Source organism: Triturus cristatus, chromosome 3_1 (genome assembly GCF_964204655.1).
Source record: "Triturus cristatus chromosome 3_1, aTriCri1.1, whole genome shotgun sequence".
NCBI classification, from domain to species: Eukaryota; Metazoa; Chordata; class Amphibia; order Caudata; family Salamandridae; genus Triturus; species Triturus cristatus.
The window spans coordinates 504992912-505015825 of NC_140583.1; the positions used below are offsets into that span (position 1 = coordinate 504992912).

The following is a 22914-nucleotide window of genomic DNA, read 5'->3' on the forward strand; positions in this document are numbered from 1 at the left end:
AAGTAACTGGTTTCTTTTTGTTTTTTGTTTTTAAGAGACTTCAAACCACAGATCCCTTACCTTAGAATAGATACTACAGCAATAACTTCCCAGACGGAGGGAATACCAACTGACTTAAATCAAAAAGCCCTGCAGGACCAAACGTGTGAAATGCCCATTCCGAAAGATTTGGCTGTCCAGGAAATAATGCTTTTTGAACATATGGAGCAACACCCATGTAGCTGTCTGACAGATGTCAAGAACCAGTACCCCACGTGCCAATGTGGTGGTCACAGTCTTCACTCTAGTGGAGTGAGTTCTCAACCCTTCCGGGGGCTGAATCTTCACCAACACATAACAGATCTTGATACAGAGTATGATCCTTCTTTTTAAAAACTTTTCCTTTCTCAGCTCCAGTAAATGCAATTAACAACAGATCACCCAGCTGGTGATTTATAGTATGATCTATATAAAAGCTAAGAACTCTGTTTGGATCCAACCGATGGAGCCTCTACTCCGCCTTAGAAAGGGGAGGGGAGAGGAGGGGAGGCAAAGAATGTTGGGAATGTGATTGTCTCACCAATGTGAAAGGGCACATGTTCTTAGAACCAGTCTGTCTGGATAAAAAGAGGTGGACAGGAGCTGAAATGAGAGACCTGACAAGTTTACTCACCCTTTAGGCCCATGTGATGGCCACCAAAAAGACTGTCTTCTGGGTCAGAAGTCTGAGCGGACAATTATGCTGAGGCTCAAACGGGACACCCATCAGAAATGTGAGAACTGAATTTAAGTCCCACTGCAGCATAATGTAGGGGGAATGTGGAAACGTGGTGTAAACCTTTCAAACACCGAGACACAACAGCCGACTTGAAAAGGGAAGGCTGATCTTGCAACCGTAAGAACACCAATAAGGCAGACAAGTAACCTTTCATAGTGCCTTAAACAAGGCCTTACAGGGCTAACAGTAATACAAAAAGCAATACTTTGGTATGTAGTGGGTCAATATGCTTGTCAGAACACCAAGCCAAGAATCCGTCACAATGGCAGGCGTATACTGCATTGAGGAATGCCTGGCTGCTAAAATAACATTAACCATCTTGGAAGGAAGATCAAAAACTCTCAACTGTCACCACTCAATCTCCAAGCATGAAGGTGAAGCGTACGCAGGTTGGGATGCAGGACTCGACCCTGCTGCTGAGACACGAGATCCTCCTGAAGGGGCAAGCTTGATCGGAGGACAGATACTCATGCCCAGACACTTGGGACACCATACTCTCCGTGCCCAATCCTGGGCCACTAGCATGACTTGTGATGGTAGGTCCTGATCTTCTTGAGGACTTGGACCGGGAGTGGTATCGCCTAAAATGTGTACAGGAGACCCGAATTCTATCCCAAACAGAATGTGTCTCCGCAAGAGCCACTAGCAGTGAATAGATCTAGCCAAGGTTCTCCCATTTGCGAACAAGAACTCTCACCACCTGTGGGTGCAGGCACCATTCGTGATCCGCAAGGCAACGATGGCAGAGTTCGTCAGCTCTGGCGTTAAGAGATCCTGCCAAGTGTTGTATGACCAGAAAGATGTCCTGACATACTAACCATGTCCAGAGTCTTAAAGTACTCTTTGCACAGGGGCAAAACTCCACCACACCCTGCTTGTTGCAGAACCACATGCCAGTAGTGTTGTCCGTGAACACCTGCTCCAGTCTCCTTTTGACTGATGGTAGGAAGACTTTCAATGCCAAACAGATGGCCCGCAACTCCAACAGGTTGATGAGGAACTGAGCCTCCCCCGGAGACCAGAGCCCTCGGATTTTCACCTTCCCCAGGTGGCTACCCCTTCCCAAGAGTGAGACATCTGTCCCCACTCTAAGCTCCAGGAAAGAAAGAGAGGGGTCTGCTGCTGACCAGGTTGCGATTCAGTAGCCACTACTGCAGATCTCGTGCTTTCTCCTCTGAACTCTGAACACAGTCGGAGAGATTCCCTTGGTGCCACAGCTACTGGTATTTCAATTCGCACTGCAGAACTTACATATGCCATGTGAAATGCTTCACAAGCAAGACACAGGAGACCATTAGACCCAAGAACCTCAGTCTGTCTCACTGGAATCTACAAGTGATGCTGACATTTGGATCATAGCCCAGATGTCATGGACTATGAGCCAGTGGAAAGGCGCAAAACATCACTGAATCCAGAATAGCCTTGATGAAAGGGAGCCTTTGGGAAGGAGTCAGGTGTGACTTTGACATGTTGACAGTGAACGCCAATGAATGAAGAAGGTTCACCGGAGATTTTGAAGAGAGAAAGGACTGCCTGGGGCGAGCCCACCGTCAACAATCAGTCATCATGATAGGGGAAAACTGAGGCCCCCGACATCCGAAGATGTGAAGCAACCACCATAATTTTTGTGAACACTCAACATGCACTAATGAGGCCAAAAGAAGCATAGCAAATTGAAAGTGCTCAGACCCCACCGTCAATCACAGGTAATGCCTTTGGCCCTGCAAGATCGGGATGTGAAAATGAGCATCTTGCAGGTCCAGAGCTACCATCCAGTCTCCGAGGTCCAGGACAAACAGTACCTGGGCAAGTCTGAGCATCTTGAACCTTTCCTTCCACTGGAAGGCATTGAGAGGATGTAGATTCAATTTAGGATCCTTTTTCGCCACTAGAAAGTAGAGAAAATAGCAACCAAGACCTGCTTCTGGTGCCAGCACCTTCTCAATGGCTCCTTTGGCCAAAAAAGCCTACACTTCCTGTCATAGCAATAACAAGTGGTTCTTCGGCAGCTGATGTTCAGAAGGTGGCATGGGGAACAGGGACTCGAGAAATGGAAGGGTGTAAACCACCTGACAATTTGCAACACTCACATGTCCAAGGTAACTTTCATACTAGATGGCAGTGCTCCTGCAAACACATGTCAAAGGGGTTTTAGTGGGGCAGCAGGGGGAGGTGACTGGGCTGTGCGGTTTCTCTGCTGATTGCAAGGTCTGTGGGAACCACTTCCTGGTCTGAAAAGTGTGCAAAGCTAGTTGACCTTGACGATATGGTTGGTATTGACAGCTTTGGGACCCTCAACTGTAGTACCAGGAGGGGTGAAATAAATATGGCTGAGAGGGACAACAGATAACCCTAGGGAACGGGCCGTGATTCTGCCGTCCTTAAAGTAATCAAGTGTAGCGTCTGTCTTATCTCCAAACAAGCGTGAGCCATCGAAGTGCATATCCATAAAGTTTGCTTGGACATACCCCGAAAAACCTACTGACCTTAACAAAACACAGCCCCTAAAAGCCAATGTGGAGGGGCCATTGCCCTGCCAATGAAGTCTGCTGTGCCTAAGCCACATCTGACTGTAAACTTAGCGGCGATGATTGCGTGGGGGCGCACCAAGTGTGGGCACAGGCGCTATTGCTTGTTCAATGGGGAAGAACTTTGAGAGCTTCCTTGGCTTCAAAGAGTTCATGATCCAGTCTTCCAAGAGCAGCTCAGCTGATTGCCTCTCAGTCTGTTCCGGGAACCCCACAAATCTTTAGTTGTTCTTGCGGGAGCACCCTTCTGAATCCTCGATCCGCTCCTCCGCACAAGTTGAGGGGGACTGGAGTGCAGCCACTGCTCCCTTCAGGGCCACCACCACTGCTGCAGGTCCTTAACATTCACTTCCGTGACGGTGACCCTTTCCAAGATTTTCCGGAAGTCTGCTCGTACCAAGTTCACTTCAGTGGCCACAGAGTAAATTTTTACCAGCATGGCCTCTTCAGTTCCCCTTATCTCAGCTACCACCAGGAGATGCGCTATAGTGGGTGCCCCCACTGCATCCGTGAACACCTTTTGGGGAAGGTCCAGCAGCACCTCTAGCCTGCACCGGAGGGCCTAATTATCAATCTTGTTTGAGTGTGTAGTCTTGGCGGGGTGCATTCTCCAACCCCACTCCCCTCCCTTGATGTCGACCAAGGGTCCAACACCTCCTCACCTGCTTCCCCGAAGGGCCACAGTCTCCAGGAGTCCAAACACGGTCCTACACACAAGGACTCATCCACTCAGCTGGGGGCTCCCGTAATTCACCGGACACCTTCCTATATAGGAGAGAGCAGGCACCGGTACGCAGCACGCCCCTGTAGCAGCCCTTTACTTGCAGCCCAGTAATGGCTTTGCCCCTCCGTCTGTTGAGTGGACTTTGATCTGCCGCTTCCGTGCAGTGCACAGGTTGGGCCGCAACTCACCAGGCTATGACTGCACTGCTGATGTTCTGCAATTGGTGCGTGGCCCAGTAAGACCGAGCTCCCAGGGTTTCCAAGTCTGGGCTGCAGGTCTTTTGGTTAGGCCGCAACTGCACCTACGCCCCAGTCACAGTGTTCGGCAAAGCTCGTCCGTGGTCCCTTGCTCATTTTGCCACTGGATTCAAGCTAGCCTAGCTGATGAGGGATGTTACCCTGAAACCGGTCTCAGGATGCTTGTTTTCGGTCCAGAGAAGTCCTGGCTTGGCAGTTCGGGCTGGACAGTTCACATAAGGAACAGGGTTAAGAATGATTTGCATATGGATGGATCTGAACTGGGGTGGCGAAGTGAGCTAAAGAGCGATGAAGGATTTAACCCAGATCTATGACTTGGGGTGAGTGTCTGAAAAGTTTCTGCACTCCTTCCATCATCTCCTTGCTTTTACTTTGTTCCTCGTAAGTTGGCAGTGTATGTTCAGACGTGCGTCCATTGCTTACTTTGCCACTGGATTCAAGCTAGCCTGGCTGATGAGGGATGTTACCCCATAATCGGTCCCAGGATGCTTGTTTACGGCCCAGGTAAGACCTGGCTTGGCAGTTCGGGCTGGACTGTTCCCATAAGGAACAGGGTCAAGACTGATTTACATATGGCTGGATCTGAAATGGGGTGGTGAAGTGAGCTAGAGAACGATGATGGATTCAACCCAGCTCTGTGACTGGGGGCGAGTGTCTGAAAAGTTTCAGCGCTCTGTCCATCATCTCCTTGTGTTTGCTTTGTTCGCCCTAGGTTAGCAGGGTATCCCCAGGCGTGGGCCCCTTGCTCACTTTGCCACTGGATGGGGCTAGCCTGGCTGATGAGGGGTATTTCCCCAAAACCGGTCCCATGATGCTTCTTTCCGGTCCAGGAAAGAACTGGCTTGGCAGTTCAGGCTGGATTGTTCCCGTAAGGAACAGGGTCAAGACTGATTTGCATATGGCTGGATCTGAACTGGGGTGGCGAAGTGAGCTAAAGAACGATGATGGATTCAACCCAGATCTGTGACTGGGGGTGAGTGTCTGAAAAGTTTCAGCGCTCCGTCCATCATCTCCTTGTGTTTACTTTGTTCGTCCTAAGTTGGCAAGGTATGCCCAGATGTGGGTCCCTTGCTCACTTTGCCACTGGATTCAAGCTAGCCCGGCTGATGAGGGGTGTTACCCCGAACCAGGTCCCAGGATGCTTGTTTTCGGTCCAGGGAAGACCTGGCTTGGCAGTTCGGGCTGGATTGTTCCCATAAGGAACAGGGTCAAGATTGATTTGCATATGGCTGGATCTGAACTGGGGTGTCAAAGTGAGCTAAAGAACGATGATGGATTAAACCCAGATCTGTGACTGGGGATGAGTGTCTGAAAAGTTTCAGCGCTCCGTCCATCATCTCCTTGTGTTTACTTTGTTCGCTCTAAGTTGGCAGAGTATGCCCAGACGTGGGTCCCCTGCTCACTTTGCCACTGGATTCAGGCTAGCCTGGCTGATGTGGGGTGTTACCCCGAAACCGGTCCCAGGATGCTTTTTTTCGTACCAGGGAAGACCTGGCTTGGCAATTCGGGCTGGACTGTTGCTGTATGGAACAGGGTCAAGATTGATTTGCAAATGTCTGGGTCTGAACTCGGGTGGGGAAGTGAGCAAAAGAACGATGATGGATTCAACCCAGATCTGTGACTGGGGGTGAGTGTCCGAAAAGTTTCCGCACTCCGCCTATCATCTCCTTGCGTTTGCTTTGTTTGCCCTAAGTTGGCAGGGTATGCCCAGACGTGGGTCCCTTGTTATGTTATGTTAAGTAAGTATTTATAAAGCGCACAGCTACTCGATGGAGTGTCCCGGCGCTGAGAACCATGTGACGGAGCTGGCCGTGTGTTGTCAGAACCAGGTCGAGTATTTTTGCTGAAATAACCAGGTTTTCAATGACTTCCTAAAAGCAAGGAGGTCCTGCATCAGTCTCAGTTCCAGTGGCAGGGTGTTCCAGAGTTGAGCCGTCTGCACCTGGAAGAGCGTCCCCCTATCCACGCTCGGTGATATTTAGGAGTGCGTGCCAACTGTCGCGTTGAGGACCTCAGTGCTCGGTGCGGGAAATAGAAGCGGACTCTCTTCCTGATGTACGCGGCACCTGTGCCATGGAGAGCCTTAAAGGCCAGGACCAGTGCTTTAAAATGGATCCTCTTGCGGACTGGCAGCCAATGTAGGGATTTCAGATGGGGAGACCTCCGTGATCTCGCCCAAGCATAAGTATTGCTATGGCTGCTGCGTTCTAATCCACCTGCAGCCGTGCCAATAGATATTCCGGTAGCCCTAGGTACAGGACATTAACGTAGTCCAACCTGGAGAAAATCAGTGCCTGGATCACCGTCTTCCTGTGTGTAAGAGGCAGAAGGGGCAAGAACTGCTTTAGCATTTTCAACATGCCAAAACTTGATCCAACAACTACCTGAATCTGGGCCTCCATGGAAAGATTATCATCCAGCTTCACTCCTAAGTTTTTAACTGTCTTTACAAAGGTTGTGGGAGGGTACATGTCCACTGGCCACCAGTTTCGCCACACGTTGCTAGGGGGGAGGCCAAAAAAGATGATCTCTGATTTTTCTGAGTTACATTTAAGTTGATTTGATTGGAGCCAGGAGAACACCTCTGATAAACAGGAATTAATCACATCTCCTTTAAAATCCGCATCTTTGTCGCAGGTAAAGAACAGCTGCATATCGTCCGCATACAATACTATTTTTGCTCTGAGGGCCTCTTCCAGATTCGCTAAGGGGGTCATATATATATTGAAAAGTATTGGGATCAGAATTGAACCCTGAGGAACTCCCAACTCCAGAGGGGGGATAGGGATGGCAAAAGGCAAGGACCAAACTGGTTGCTGGCGATCCTTTAGAAAGGAGGCAAACCAATTGAGTACCGTACCGCCAAAACCGCAGTCCTGGAGTCTCAACAGGAGTCGGTTGTGGGGGACAGTGTCAGAGGCCGCAGATAAGTCCAGTAATATCAATACGGCCTTGCCTCCCTTGTCCAAAGCATCCTTTATGGCCTCCGAAACTTCCAAGAGCGGCGTTTCAGTGCTGAAATGTGCCCTGAATCCAGACTGGCTCTGGTGGAGTACTTGATTAGATTCGACAAATGAGGTGGTAACAAGATTCACAAATTTTTCCAGGGCCTTCAAAAAAAGGGAAGCAGAGATGTTGGCCTGTAATTTGAGGCTATCTCTGGATCAGATGACGGCTTTTTTAATAAGGGGAGAATTCTCGCCCTGTTCCACCTGTCAGGAACCAGCCCCTTCTGCATAGAGAGGTTAAGAATCCGATTTACCGCCGGATTAATAATCTCTGCTATTGATGCCAGAACAGTGGCTGGGCACGGGTCGGAGGGGGAGCCTGATTTGAGGCGTTCATGATTTCCCGAGATTTAACCATGGAGACAAGGGGAAACTGCGTGAAAGACGGTTCTCTTGCTGGAATTGAGGGAGGCTCGTGCTCTGTGCTGTCTCCGTTCACAAAGGGCACTGTAGGGAAAGTATCTTCAATATTTTTAATCTTATCATAGAAGTAGGAGGCCATACGGCATGTCCATGCTTCAAAGGGGGTAAATGGCCTGACCGCCGCTACAGGGGAAGAGAATTCTCTCACTATTTTAAAATTGTCCTTATTTTTGTTTGCTATTGAATTACTTTTAGAGGAGAAGAAAAGCTTTTTCTCCTCACAAACTTGTTTGTAATGAGCCTTCAACGCCTGTTTGCAAATAATTTTATCGTTAGGATCAAAATGCTTCTGCCAGATCCTCTCCAGGTGTTTACAGGCACTCTTACTTTTCTTGAGGACTGTTGTGAACCATGGGGCAGAGGACTGGGCAGTCTTCGCAGAGCGCAAGGCAGGGGGTGCAAGCTCCCCTACATGAAGCTGGAGCCAGTTATCCATACCAGCAGCATCATCCTCAAGATCTCCACTAAAGGGAATCAGATGATTGTTGATGACAGAGCTCAACGTGTCAGGTGTAATAAGATGGAATGGTCTGAAACTGCTTATGCGGGACTTCATAGAAGAATTGGGATGATTTGATTCTTTCCTAATTATGAAATTAAGAAGGAAGTGATCAGACCACACAGGGGAAGGGGTTGGCCAGTTTCTATTTTTGCCGTAGAGAAGATCTGTTCTAGGATGTGTCCCTTTTCATGGGTAGGGTGGTGTATTTAAGGGGCCAACTCCAACATCTCCAGGGACTCTTGTAATCTGATAGAGTCTTGGTCATCCAGTTTGTCCATGTGAATATTAAAATCGCCTAACACCAGACAGTGTTTATATTTCGTAACAAAGGGTGAAGCGGCATCACTAATGGACTGAAGGAACCTGCCGGCGGGGCCCGGGGGTCTATATATTAAAATGCTCGCCAGTCATTGATGTGAAGACACCCCCAAGTGGAAGCCAAGACTTTCAGCTCCCGCTACTTCTTCCGAAGAGACTATTGTGCAAGAGAAATGATTTTTAAAACTAATAGCAATGCCATCATACCGATCCTTCCTGATCAACTGTTAGCCCGTGGGGATAGCAGAGGCAATGGTAGGATTTAAAGCCTAACTGAGCCACGTCTCCGTTAGAAATAGAAAATCAGGGCTTTTATCCACTAATAAGTCATAAATGTTAAGGGCATGTTTTTTCATGGACTGTGTGTTAAGAAGCAAGGCCCGTAGTTGATCAGTCTCCTGAGACTGATCAGCGTCGCTGGGACCAGAATTATTCGAGACCCCCTCTTCGGTGTCGATCCTGTCTCTATGATAGAAGCATCCCAGCCACATTGAAAACAATCCATTTTCGTTGGCTCCAGGTGAAGGGGGAGAGAAAGAGGGGAGCAGCAGCTCACACCCATTCCTGTTTCCAGGAGCATATGTCTGCTGTAGCATAAGCTGGAATTATGATTAGGAAACTTACCGGCAGTGAGGCCAATGCCGGCTGCCTCCGTGACGCTGAAGAGCGCAGACGGGCTTGCTTTTGGCGTGCCATCGGTGTGCCCGCTGCGCATTCGTAGCATCATGCTTTTTATAGAGGAGGAGAGAGATAACTAGAACGCTGACCGATCCAGGCAGGCTCGCTCTTACAGGAAGGCACCGCAGGTCAAGCTCAACAGTTAAAATGATTAAAATGGTCTAAGTGCACGAACAATTAAAATTAAACAGACAAGTGCAAAATACAATTTTAAAAAACTAGCAGCAATTAGTCAGCCCTGAAGAGCTTCAGCACAAAGCAGTATGTCACAAGCAGCACGTTCGTAGCATTGCGCTTTTTATAGAGGGGATGAGAGAGAACTAGAACGCTGACCGATCCAGGCCAGCTCGCCCTTACAGGCGGGCACCGCAGGTCAAGTTTAACAGTTAAAATGATTAAAATGGTCTAAGTGCACGGACAATTAAAATTAAACAGATAAGTGCAAAATACCATTTTAAAAAACTAGCAGCAATTAGTCAGCCCCGAAGAGCCTCAGCACACAACAGTATGTCACCTTCTTCACTTTGCCAATGGATTCAAGCTAGCTTGGCTGATGAGGGATGTTACCCGGAAACCGGTCCCAGGATGCTTGTTTCCGGTCCAGGGAAGCCCTGGCTTGGAAGTTTGGGCTGGACTGTTTCCATAAGGAACAGGGTCAAGACTGATTTGCATATGGCTGGGTCTGAACTGGGGTGCAAAGTGAGCTAAAGAACGATGATGGATTCAACCCAAATCTGTGACTGGGGAGAGTTTCTGAAAAATTTCAGCGCTCAGTTCATTACCTTGTGTTTGCTTTGTTCGCCCTAAGTTGGCAGGGTATGCCCGGACGTGGATCCTTTGCTCACTTTGCCACTGGATTCAAGCTAGCCTGGCTGATGAGGGGTGTTACCCCGAAACCAGTCCCAGGATGCTTGTTTCCGGTCCAGTGAAGACCTAGCTTGGCAGTTCGGGCTGGACTGTTCCCGTAAGAACAGGGTCATGACTGATTTGCATATGGCTGGGTCTGAACTGGGGTGGGGAAGTGAGCTAAAGAAAGTTGATGGATTCAATCTAGATCTGTGACTGGGGGGTGAGTGTCTGAAAAGTTTCAGCGCTCCGTCCATCATCTTGTGTCAGCTTTCAAGCAGTGGCACTATCTTCCAGGGTGCAGATGCATCTCCGTTCCACCGACTCTGGTGCGCGGCTAGGCCCAACTTGGCTCCTGGCTCTCCACAGTCATATCGCGGCCCCAGCCGCTTGACCACAAGCAGTGCCTGAACTCCTTGAGGCCAGCTAACAGGAGGATTCCACCCACCTCCGTGCACCCCCACAGATCAGGGAGCGCTGCGCGCAGCTTACCACAAGTAAGGCTGCGCAAAATTCATGCAAATTGCTTTTGAATAGTTAAGTGTAATTTCAGCACGATTAAGTGTAATTATACAAAAAGTAAATGCATCAATTCGAACTACATTTTAGAGCAAAATGATCTGTCAGTCAGTTTTTGGCGGAAGGGCACATTTGAACAAATCTGCAAAAAACTGCTGCTGGTATTTTCTTGTTCCTGTGCGTTTGCAGTACATTTTTACCGTGAATGATGCCACTTGTGGTACATTGTTTACAGCAAATGGTGCATATTTACGTGAAGTGGTTTAATTTGGGGTATTTTGTGTATCAATGTGTAAACACGAAATTCCTGAAACTATGCAAAATATGCTGTAAAAATGGATTTTGCCCAGGCCTAGTCAAGACACTTCTGTCAACTGTCTTCAAAACCAATTTATAAATAAGCAGATCCTTTGCTCATTATTGCTAAGGTTTACTTTTATTGTATTTGTTTTGTAATAACTCAGTCTGTCCTATGTACTGTACATATTGTTATGTACAGAATCGCTGATCGAAATGTCTCTTGAACTACAATAAATAAGTATGTGATGTGAAACAACACTTATGACTTAGCTTTCATGTTTGAATGTGGGCTTTACCAGGCAGCTGCTGAAAATCCCTTAATTGTGCTTTCCTCTAGAAAGTGCACGCTCTTACTTTCCATTTTCACATCACTGCTATCACCGGGCTAGTCTCTTTAAAATATGTAAACTTAATTTGAAATTGCTCCGCACTTTCGCTAAAAGCTATGGTGTTCAAATAGGATATTTCTGTAACTGAACGGTCTTTCTTAGGCCTTTAGGTACGGTTCCCTCGTAATTAGGGCCTTCTTGGATCATTTAATCAGTGTTATTAAATTTGCTACGCCGTCTACAAAGCGGCAGGTCCAGCGTGAAAATCAGAACATCAGGAGGGCTCCTCGAGACCTGCCGCAACATCAGACCAAAAACAACGAAATGCAGGAAGGAGAAAACTAGACGACAAGCTTTCTCCTGTTGGGTCCCAGGATATGAGATGTCTTCTCCATTCCCACCTACCCCCATTCCTCCTGCCTGTCCAACCTCCCCTCCCAAGGGAGTCAACACCTACCCATGTCACGTGATGTGTTCCCTCGCGAGCCACCCACTTCACCTGTATCCCTTTCCTTTGTACAATGCTCCACTGCTTTACAAATCACTTCACATACTTACAATTCAAACATCCATTTAAACCTACAGTGATTTATACTACAATTCCCCTTTCACACAGATGAACCTTAATAAAGGTGTCAGATGAATGCATGTTAAATAGAAAATTCTAGAAGGGGCCACTCTTTGATAATTCAATTAAAACTGTCGAAAAATATCACCTCTTGATTCAGGTACTTTATCTGATCAGTTTTAGTTTTTTTTCCTCGTGATTTATTTAGCCCTCAGTCTGGTAAACTCCCGGTTTGACCAGCCTACTCTTTGTTCATTATGGCAGGACAGGTTACAGTCCCTTCTGGTGTAACCCTCAGGTAGATGAGAAATGATGAACACACTTCGAAAAATACCCCGAACGAGGTTGAAATATTCTGTGACAGTGAAAAGAACATTCAGTACTACATTGCTGGGTACTCTATAAAACCAGGGTCCGTCTTTCTAATTTAACATATTTCACACTTTTTGGTACAATCTTTGCTAGCAAGGTTAAAGAATATAGCGGTATCTATTCAAAAGAAACGAATATATCACCGAAATTCCACGCTCCCATTAGAAGTGTGCTGGAAACCCCAGTGGCAATGTCTCTAAAGAAAACAACAACTGTGTGGACATAGGTATTTGCCCAGGGACGAATTCACCTCGGATTTCGAGATTTTCCCCTCGTAATAATGAATTACAGAGAGAATCAGAGTTTGCGGGTTGTTTCACGAACATATTCCCCTTATTCCGCTCCTCTTTCTCATTTAGGCGATTTTCTTTGTGAAATGTGAAGAGGGATACGCCAGATGCGAGAGTTTGCGAGCCGTTCTCGTAACCCTGTATCGGGTGCAAACTACCGTTCACATCTGGATCAAGATTACAGTATAAATTAGAGAGAATTTGGCGTTAGTCAGTACCAAACACAACTCCAATCTGCCAAAGAAAAAAAACCCAGGCGCTCATCTAGCCACATACGCAAGCACGCGCATAACATACATAACATGTATTTATTTACCTAATATGCCTGTAAATTCATTTCCATTGAGAAGACGAACGATCTCTTCCAGGCCCATCCAGCCTCTTCTTTCTAAAACCTGAACGGAGAAGGAAAAGAGTCGGGAACATTAGAAGACTTTGTTCTGACAAAAATGAGGAAATGTAGATACAAAGGCCATACCGACATCCTGAAAAGTCAATCAATAGCAGAGCCCACAGGCACACAGTGCTTTGTTCTTCGACTTGCTGTAACTTAAGAAAGGTGATATAATGAACGATACTGGAGAAATGGGACCTCCCAGCGCACAGATTAATATTTTATTTACCATTATTTAACGACCATGAAAAGACTACAACGGATTCAGAACTCGGCTGCCAGACTACTCTTGCAGATCAAACCGCAAGACATCTTACCTGCCTTGAAAGCCCTGCATTGGTTACCAGTTGCCAGAAGATCCACGGTCAAGCTACTTTGTATCACCCACAAAGCGATTCATGGAATGAGACTAAAGGAATCAAGAATAAAATCACCAAACACATTCAACAAAGGAACCTCCGCTCTCGAGTGACACCTCGCCTCAAAATCCCAAGATACGAAAAAAAAGCCAAACTATGGAACTCTTTACCCCCCAACATAAGATCCACAGACAACCACCTTATCTTCAGAAAACTACTCAAGAATTGTCTCTTCCCCACATAAGCACCATACGCAAACGGAAATATAAAGCATATCCCTCTGTATGTAAGTCCTGTCTACCTCTCTATGACAACCCTGCCCCATTCCAGAAAGAGTAAACACCGAGACAGTCTCAGGAAGGCTCTCAGAAACAATACAGCAAGCCAATCTGACTAATAGGTAAAAGAAGCTGATGCAGGGCAGGCTGGGGCCATGCACCGGCAGCATAAATGGTAGCTACACCCCTGATCCAATGAGAAGTGCACAGCCTTCAACAGATTTTTCAGGGTGTATGATTCAAGAGTATATCAAAAGCACACCTGCGCGTGACATCAGCACACCTATGTCTGAAAGTGGGCAATATTCCAAACCCCCTTCAAAGATGACCCAAATACAATCCAGTTCCCAAAAGCCCACTTCATATGAAGAAGACACCATCTCATCATCAATCATAAAGGCAATACCTAGAGAAGTCATGACACCACTATTAAATATTGGTAATGGATCGCTTACTCAAGGCATTATGTCCTAAAAACTGATCAGATTCTACCCCTCTTCAAAAAACCAGCCCAGGATGACATCACTAAATTTCATCTAAGCACACACCTTTGGTTGCTAGGAAAGATCAAGGGGCAAGCCGTCATTAGTCACTATCAAACTCAATGTCCCCCAACAGCACTTCTATTCCAGCTTAAGATCCTATTCCAGCACAGTGACAACAACCATTCAAGTGACTGATAATGCCCTCAAGATTACAGACAATGGTAAATCCCACCTGTTTATCCTGTTAAAATACATGAAACCATCAATACTATCGACCACCAAGAACAGTTTAACACCTTGGCACTTTGAATGGGCTTCAAAGGCACCTTCCTTCAACGGATCAACTCATACCTGACGAACAGTTCCAAATGAGCTTTTCCAGATGTCAGCCTTTCACATGCAGCATCTCATATTGGTCAGCACATGCTTTCAACAACTGGGAACCCTACTGGCCCACATGGATGTCACCACCCATGAGTACGTGGAAGACACCCATTCCGACTGAAGGGTAGAACTTTTATCCACATCACCCACTCGAAGAACTGTTGGACTAACATTAAAACAAGGATGTCCAGAAACTACTTCAAGTTAAAACCCAACAAGATGAAATGTTGTCCTATTGCTAGCACCACAAGCAACTTTAAGTACAGTGATAACTAAAAATGTACCTGGAAGGCTTCCCACTTCTTTGGGCTTCCACGTTAACACAACCTTCAACTACAAAACACACATCGTGCACAAGACCAAAATTGCATGGCATCAGATAACCAATGCTCCAAAGAGTAAAGGCATTCCTCCCAGACAACAGTTTCAGAACAGCTGGTCAGGCAATAATTCTGACCCACTTTACCAGAGGCAATGATTTACTTGCCAGAATTCCACAAACCCACCTGACTCCACTAAAGAGCTTTGTACATGCAAATGAAGGTTTTTGTAAACTCAACAGGATATGACTAATATGCAGAGACCTCCACAGACACCCTTTATACACCAATATCACCTTCTGGGCCTTCTGCATAACCCAGAAATTGTACACATTGGCACATCACCCTACCAGGTAATCAAGATACAGACCTCTAGAGAGCAATGCATGACTTGCAATAGTAATATCACAAGACTTGACACCAAAAATGCCGGAGAGGAAACTCGTAATATGCTTGGCGGGACCCCGGCAGTCCAGCCAAGCATATTGCAGCTTCCTGACCGCTGCAATACTGGCAGAGAATGTCGGTTCCCTAGCAGCTGCAGTGGGGCAATGGCGGTCTGACCACCTTAATTGTAATAGAACGATCGGAAGAACGCCACAGCCTCGCCCACACGTCTCTGGCAGTCCGTGGACCGCCAGACTCGTAATAGAGCCCCTAGAGTTGTTTGTCTGAATTCCTAGTTCAATGAGACTGTGTAGCAATAACAAGTTGCAGACAGGGTTAGTTACCGTAGATGTTTGTGCCTGTGTATCTTTTTATCAGGAGTATAAATATCATTTTGGGATATAAAACAACCATGGGTAACACAACTCCTCCATTAATTTATATTACGTGATTCTGTCTGGATTTACATGACTTCTATAGAGTTAGCCAGTATATATTGTACACATTTGTTGGAGTCTCCAACACAGTGAGAAAGCATGGCAAGTCATCTCTTATTAGGTTGTTCATATTGTGACCTCTTTTGGAAAGCCACATGTAATCCTTCCTAGCATGAACATCAAATGAAGTATAATTATTTGACAGCGTAACCCTTTTCTATCTATTAAGAGTGATCTCCAAATTCAGAATGATCTCAGAAACCTGCTTTATCGATTTACCTTCTATCAAACTCTTAAACTACACCCAAAACATTGCCTTACCCCATCTCCATACCATGAATGTAATGAGCACAAGAAATGGCGCCAGAATACTTCTGTACTTGTGACATCTTACTTTTCTGTTCTATCCGCATTGACTATTTACTGTGCTTATTAAAATCCACCCAAAGGCTATTCAATATTGTGAGTCCTTAATAGTACAGCATGTGTTTTGCCTCCCTAAAGCACATTTAGCTTTTAGAAAGCATTAACTCTATGAATGACTAAAACTGGCCCATTTTGTGAGGAGTATATTTTTTATTTTGTTGCTAAGAAGTGTGTGCTTTTGCTTTACTGCTAACAGCGGAAGAGTATATAATTTCAATTACAGGAGCTTGCACAGTGGCCTTACAGCCACCACAGCCTGGTGGAAGCTGAGGCATTCTCATTTGGCATTTGAGCGGGGTGGTACAGTTGACTGTAACGACTCTGCCTTAGACTTGGCAACACTTTCAGGAAAGTGGCTACAGACTGCAAGGGAAAGCACAAAAGTGGGAATGCAGGCACAGATTACAGGCAACGGAAAAAACGTATCTCTTTCTCTATCCTCCTCCTACACCCCTCCCCCACCTCCCTTCAAAGAGTGGTCAAAGAAGCAGAAAGTATCCCCTGGTAAAGTGTGATCCCTCACATGCACAGTAACAGTTCAATGTTTGTGACTTCAATGATGTTTACCAGGATGGATAACTGGGATTGCAACTAATCAACTTTTCCCAGCTCTCATTTTTGAAAAATGATACTTTTATTTCAATTGTGCTGCACAGGAATTATTCATCATAAAGTATAGGGAATAAAATAGTAAGACGAGCGAAAAAAACCAAATTTTCCAAGCAAAGCTTAATTAATTTTCTGGTCCTCTACAAACGCTTCAAAGGGGTGCGCTGATGAGGATAAACGCCAGAAGAATAACATCTCCTCACCTCTCAAAAGCTTTCTTCCCTACTTTGTCAGGCTTGTGAAATGGCACCCTGTCATGTGGAGCCTCAGCATTGAAGCAGGAAGATGTACAACGTAAGAGTGAAAGAGAGAGATAAGAAGCCTAATGCCACCAAAATGAGGAGAAACAAAAATCAGTATGATGAAGGGAAGGGAGGGTGAGTTAGAAGATGCAGATCTCTTACAAGGACACTCTGGAAGGTCAGGATGTCATCCACTGGTGAAATTTGATTTGGTCACTTTGTTGACGTGCACCATGAGAAGTTAGAGGTTGAGCCTACATTTGTGAAGCAATGTCTATTAGAGTATCAGGAGTAAGTGTGATTGGTCTTTTACCGACACCGAGTGTCTTAATGTTAAAGTAGAATGGGTGCCTTTTCACAACTTTGATATCTGTGGTTAAGTGTTTTTATGTCTATCATTACAGTGAATGATGCTTCTTTCATAAATAGTTCTTGCACCAGATTGCCTTGACATCCACCAGGAGTGGTGAAAAGTGTGCAATCAGTACTCCTTAACCCCTTCGCTGCTAGGTCCTCCCCCCCTGCCACCCCCCCCCCCCGCGTGCTAAGCCTTATTTGGCTATTTGGGGTAGTTCACACTTAGGCCACTGTAACCTTTGTCCACATAAGGTATCCACGCCAAATTTGCGTCTTTTTCTTTCAACATCATAGGGATTGTAAGGTAACCAGGGTTTAGGGATTCCCCTGGAGGGGACCCAAAATGTAGCCAAAATACAGCTAAGTTTTGATTTTTATTGGAAAATGGGGGAAAAGTACTACAGAAGAAAGCGTCTGTTTTTTCCCCTGCAAATGGTATCAACAAACGGTTTTTGGTGCTGAAATCACCATCTTCCCAGCTTTCCGCGACAGGCAGACCTTTGTCAGAAAACCAACATTCTTTACAGAGTTTTGGTATTTTACTGGGACATAGCCTATTTTTGCTACTTTTGTGCTTTCAACCTCCTTCCAGTTGGTGGTAGAAATTGGTGTGAAAGCAATAATGAATCCTGGAAAGCTATACATTTCTGAAAAGTAGACAAAATTCTGAATTCAGCAAGGCGTCATTTGTGTGGATCCTTCAAGTTTTTTTTTTTTATAGAAACTAACAGTTGAGAATGAGAAAAATTGAAAATGAGTTGAAAAAAACCCAGCCATTTGTGCCAACATTTTCACCTGTAACTTTTTCTAGGAATGACAGATTTTTTAAAGCAATATACTGTTACATCCGCTGGTTACTTCTGGTTGTGGGGATATATAGGACTAGTAGAATCACAAAGAGCCCAAGGAACCCAGAGCCAGATCAGCGTCTTGCAATGGTTTTTCAGTGTGTACCAGGTATATAGCAATTTATTTGGTAAAATATAAAGAGTGAAAAATAGGTATCAGGGATACCTATGTATTTATGAAATGAGAAAAAAATATAGAGTGTAGAAGCAGTAGCTATTTGCACATCTCCAAAATTGTGGGTATCCATACTAGCATGTGAATTATACAGCATTTTTCAAAGTGACTTCTTTTTTACACATTGTCTTACATTTGGAGGGCAGAAATGCATAGAAAGTCAATAGCTAATAACAGATGCTCTACAATGATGTGTTCCCCTAAGTCTCCCGATAAAAATGGTCACTCACTTGTGTGGGTAGGCCTCGTGCGTGCGACAGGAAACGTCCCAAAACGCAACGTGGACACGCCATATTTTTACAGTGAAAACAAACAGTTTTTTTGCAAAGTGCCTACCTGTGGATTTTGAACCCTAGCTCAGCCGGCACCTAGGGAAACCTAGCAAACCTATACATTTTTGAAAACTAGACATCCTGAGGAATCCAGGATGAAATGACTTGCGTGGCTCTCACCAGGTTCAGTTATCCAGAATCCCTTGCAAACCTCAAACTTTGTGAAAACAAAACAACACATTTTCCTCACATTTGTGTGATGGAAAGTTCTGGAATCTGCGTGGGTCCAAAAAATTTCACCCACCCTGCATTCCCCAAAGTCCCCCAATAAAAATGGTACCTCACTTGTGTGGGTAGGCCTACTGCCCACGCCAGGTAACGGCCCAAAACACAACATAGACACATCACATTTTTACTGTGAAACCTGTGCCTAGATGTGGATTTTGAACCCTAGCTCTGCCGGTACCTAGGGAAACCTAGCAAACCTATACGGTTTTTAAAACTAAACACCCAGGGAAATCCAGAAGGGGGTGACTTTTGTGGCCCTCACCAGGTTCTCTTACCCAGAATCCCTTGCAAACCTCAAACTTTGTAAAACAAAACACATTTTACTCGCATTTCTGTGATGGAAAGTTCTGTAATCTGTGTGGGTTCTTAAAATTCCACCCACTACATTCCCCAAAGTCTCCAGATAAAAATAGTACCAAACTTGTGTGAGTAGGCCTAGTTCCCGCAACAGGAAATTGGCCGAAACGCAACATGGACACCACATTTTTTCTGTGAAAACTGACCCTTTTTTTGCCAAGTGCCTAGCTGTGGATTTTGAACCCTAGCTCTACCGGCACCTATGGAAACTTAGCAGCCTATCCATTTTTGAAAACTAGACACCCAGGGGAATCCAGGATGGAGTGACTTGTGTGGCTCTCACCAGGTTCTGTTACCCAGAATTCCTTGCAAACCTCAAACTTTGTAAAAAGAAAAAAAAAATCATTTCCCCCCCATTCCTGTGATGGAAAGTGCTGGAATCTGCGTGGGTCCACAAACTTCCACCCACCCTGCATTCTTTAAAGTCTCCCGATAAAAATAATACTTCACTTGTGTGGGTGGGCTAAGTACCCGCTAGAGGGAAGGGCCCAAAACGTATTGCGGAAACATCAAAAGGACCTATCACAAACGACCTGGTTTTGCAAGGGGCTCACCGGGGGTTTTGGCCCCGTGCTCGGCAGCCATCTACGAAACCTACTAAACCCAGACATCTTTGAAAACTAGACACCAGGGGAAGTCCAGTGAGGTACGGCTTGCATTAATCACCTGCAAACCTCAGATTTAGCTGAGAAAATCAAATTTTTCTCATATTTCTGTGTGGCAAAGTTGTGGGATAACCAGGCTGACACAAATGTCCTACCACCCAGCATTCCCCCAGGTCTCCCGATAAAAATGGTACCTCACTCTTGTGGATGGGCCAAGTACCCGCGAGAGGGAAGGGCCCAAAACGTATTGCGGAAACATCAAAACGACCTATCACAAACGACCTGGTTTTGCAAGGGGCTCACCGGGGGTTTTGGCCCTGCGCTCGGCAGCCATCTACGAAACCTACCAAACCCAGACATCTTTGAAAACTAGACACCAGGGGGAGTCCAGTTAGGTACGGCTTGCATGAATACCCTGCAAACCTCAAATTTAGCTGAGAAAATCAAATTTTTCTCATATTTCTGTGTGGCAAAGTTGTGGGATAACGAGGCTGACACAAATGTCCTACCACCCAGCATTCCCCAGGTCTCCCGATAAAAATGGTACCACACTCTTGTGGATGGGCCAAGTACCCGCGACAGGCAACGACCCAAAACCTATTGCAGAGACATCAAAATTACCTATCACAAAACGACCTGGTTGTGCAAGAGGGGGCACATGGGTTTTTGGCCCCGGGCTCAGCGGCCATCTAGGGAAACCTATCAAACCCACACATTTCTGAAAACTAAACACTCTGGGGAGTCCAGAAAGGTATGGATTTCGAGGATCCCTCAATGTTTCCCTACCCAGAATCCCCTGCAAACCCCAAATTTAGCTAAAATAATCTAATTTTTCTAAAATTTCGGTGTGGGGAAGTTGTGGGATCACTGGGCTGATGCAAATTTCCTACCATGTAGCACTCCCCCAGGTCTCCCGATATAAATGGTACCTCACTTGTGTGGGTGGGCCAAGTACCCACGACAGGCAAGGGCCCAAAACATATTGCAGAGACATCAAAATTACCTATCACAAAACGGCCTGGTTTTGCAAGGGGGGTAGCTAGGTTGTTGGCCCCAGGCTCGGCGGCCATCTAGGGAAACCTACCAAACTCACACATTTCTGAAAACTAGACACCCTGGGGAGTCCAGTGAGGTATGGCTTGCGTGGGTCCCCCAATGTATTCCTCCCCAAGCAGGGATCCACTAGAGAAGGGTACCACTGGAAAGGGAAGATTCTCCCCAGTCCAACGATACCTCTCCCAAGTGCTTCATTGCTCAGGGGCCTGAGATAGCCCCACGAGCACCAAAACAATTTAACTAAAACTAAGTTTCAGTTTAATTTTTCAATGTAATGACGTCAGTATGCCATGCACACGATCGTCATTACATTGAAAATATTGAAAATAAAAGACAGGTCTTGGGAGGCCAAACAAAAAAAAAGGAAATCCCTCAGCTGCTTACAGCAGAGGGATTTAGTGCACCAGTGCACATGATGGAATGGTTCCATCATGAGCACAGGAGCACTGGTGCTCATGATGGAACCATTCCGTCATGAGCACCGAAAGAGTTAAGCTTTTTTTGTGCAACCTACTTAGGTAGTTGAGAGTGGTGTCATAAAGCGCTGAGTTGGAGGCTAAGGTTCCCAAGGGCTTCTCAGATAGTTGGAAATCCACCTGCCATAGCCTCAGAGATACATCAAAGTATACAAAAAGTGATAGATGGAATGCTTGAATTATTCTCAGCCACTGGCAATTACTGGAGCTGCATCCCAATCCATTGTTATTTTGCACACCATACAACTTCAGTTTGTCCCCGTTATATGCAAATTAGTCTTGTCCCTGCTCCAATGGGAACAGTCCAGCCAGAATTGCCAAGCCAGGTCCTCCCTCAACCGGAACACAAGCAATCCAGGACCGGTTTGGCCCTTGTTATGGGCTCATCAGCTGGGTATCACTTGGTACCAGTGACAAAGTGTGCACGGGATCCAAATCTGGGCATACCCGTCTCCCTTAGGGCAACATACCAATGTATACAAAAAGTGTTTTATGGAATGCTTGAATAAATATCATCTCAGTCACTGGTAATTACTCAGGGCTGCATCCCAATCCATAATTATTTTGCACACCACGCCATCTTAGATTGGACCCACCTGCATGCAAATCAAGTCTTGCCCCTGCTCCAATGGGAACAGGCCAGCCCGAACTGCCAAGCCAGGTCCTCCCTGAACAGGAACAAAAGCGACCTAGGACAGGTGTTCCCTTTGTTATGGGCTCATCAGCCAGGTAGAGATTGGTTCCAGTTACACAGTGTGCACTGGACTCATTGATTAGTCCTCAGATAGAATACCGATAAAAGATCTTCTGTTAGAGACTTCTAGCCTTAGTTTTCTCACCTTTCGAATATTCCCCAGGCGTCAAACTAGATCCAGAAACCTTTCGGCAGTACCTCTACGTGCTGGTAGGTGGAGCTGTGGAGCTCCACACCGAGACTGCTCCAGAATTGACATGTAGAGCCTATAGAGGCCCCACTCAAGAGCACTGACGTCAGTTGCTTTCTACGCAGACGCAGATCTAGAGCTCTCCATTGTCTCTCAAAGACACTTCACCTCGATATTTCAACAAATTTCCTACAGTGTTCAAGGGATGTCACGCCCTAAAACAACCGATTTTATGCTCTGTATGGACTGTCGCAAAACGTCTGTGACAGAACCCCATCAAGTATGTTTGTGTCATCTGATGTTGAGCCTTGACTCCACGGCCTACAGTGATTAAGCATCGATGAACCCAACGGCCACGAGGCAAAACTTTACATCGTCAAGCATAAGAAGACTCCTCGCCGAGACTGCTTTAAGTCACAGTACAAATCCAATTCATTCTTGTTCCCGCTCTAGTAGGCCCCGAATCTGCTCTTGCGGCTGGTCTTTATCACGATCCAAATCATCCAGTAAGTCTAAAAAGAAACATAAGAAATTAAGGTGGGACTCAACCCCCTCTAGCCACTCGCATTTGCCTGAACAGACGTGGGAGCAGTGACATGTTCTCGATTGCAGAGTTGGCCAACTTCGGAGCCAATCCTGCAACTGGTTTCAGCACACCCAAGTTTCCAGAGCCGAATTCCACTCCACAACTGATCAAAGCGTTCCGTGTAACCATGCTACATCTCTTGGAATCCTTGTCGACTCCCTTTGGCATGCATTTTAGGTTCCAAGGAGTCGACAGGCCTTCCATCTGGAGTACCATCGGTGGCAGTTGGACCCTCCGAGGCCATTATGACACCTCTGGCTCCAATTCAAA

At 46.0% G+C, this 22914-nt stretch overlaps 1 protein-coding gene across 2 annotated transcripts in view; it reads right to left on the bottom strand.

Annotated features, from left to right (window-relative positions):
• Positions 1-22914, bottom strand: part of VPS33B (VPS33B late endosome and lysosome associated) — a 613489-nt gene that overhangs the window by 55896 nt on the left and 534679 nt on the right. The window contains exon 22 of one of the 2 annotated variants that reach the window (XM_085644389.1): positions 12736-12814. The exons of the other annotated variant lie outside the window; for it this stretch is intronic. Within the exon in view, the coding sequence (XP_085500515.1) occupies positions 12736-12814 (79 nt within the window). The remainder of the gene's footprint in view (positions 1-12735; positions 12815-22914) is intronic. 2 annotated transcript variants of the gene reach the window in all.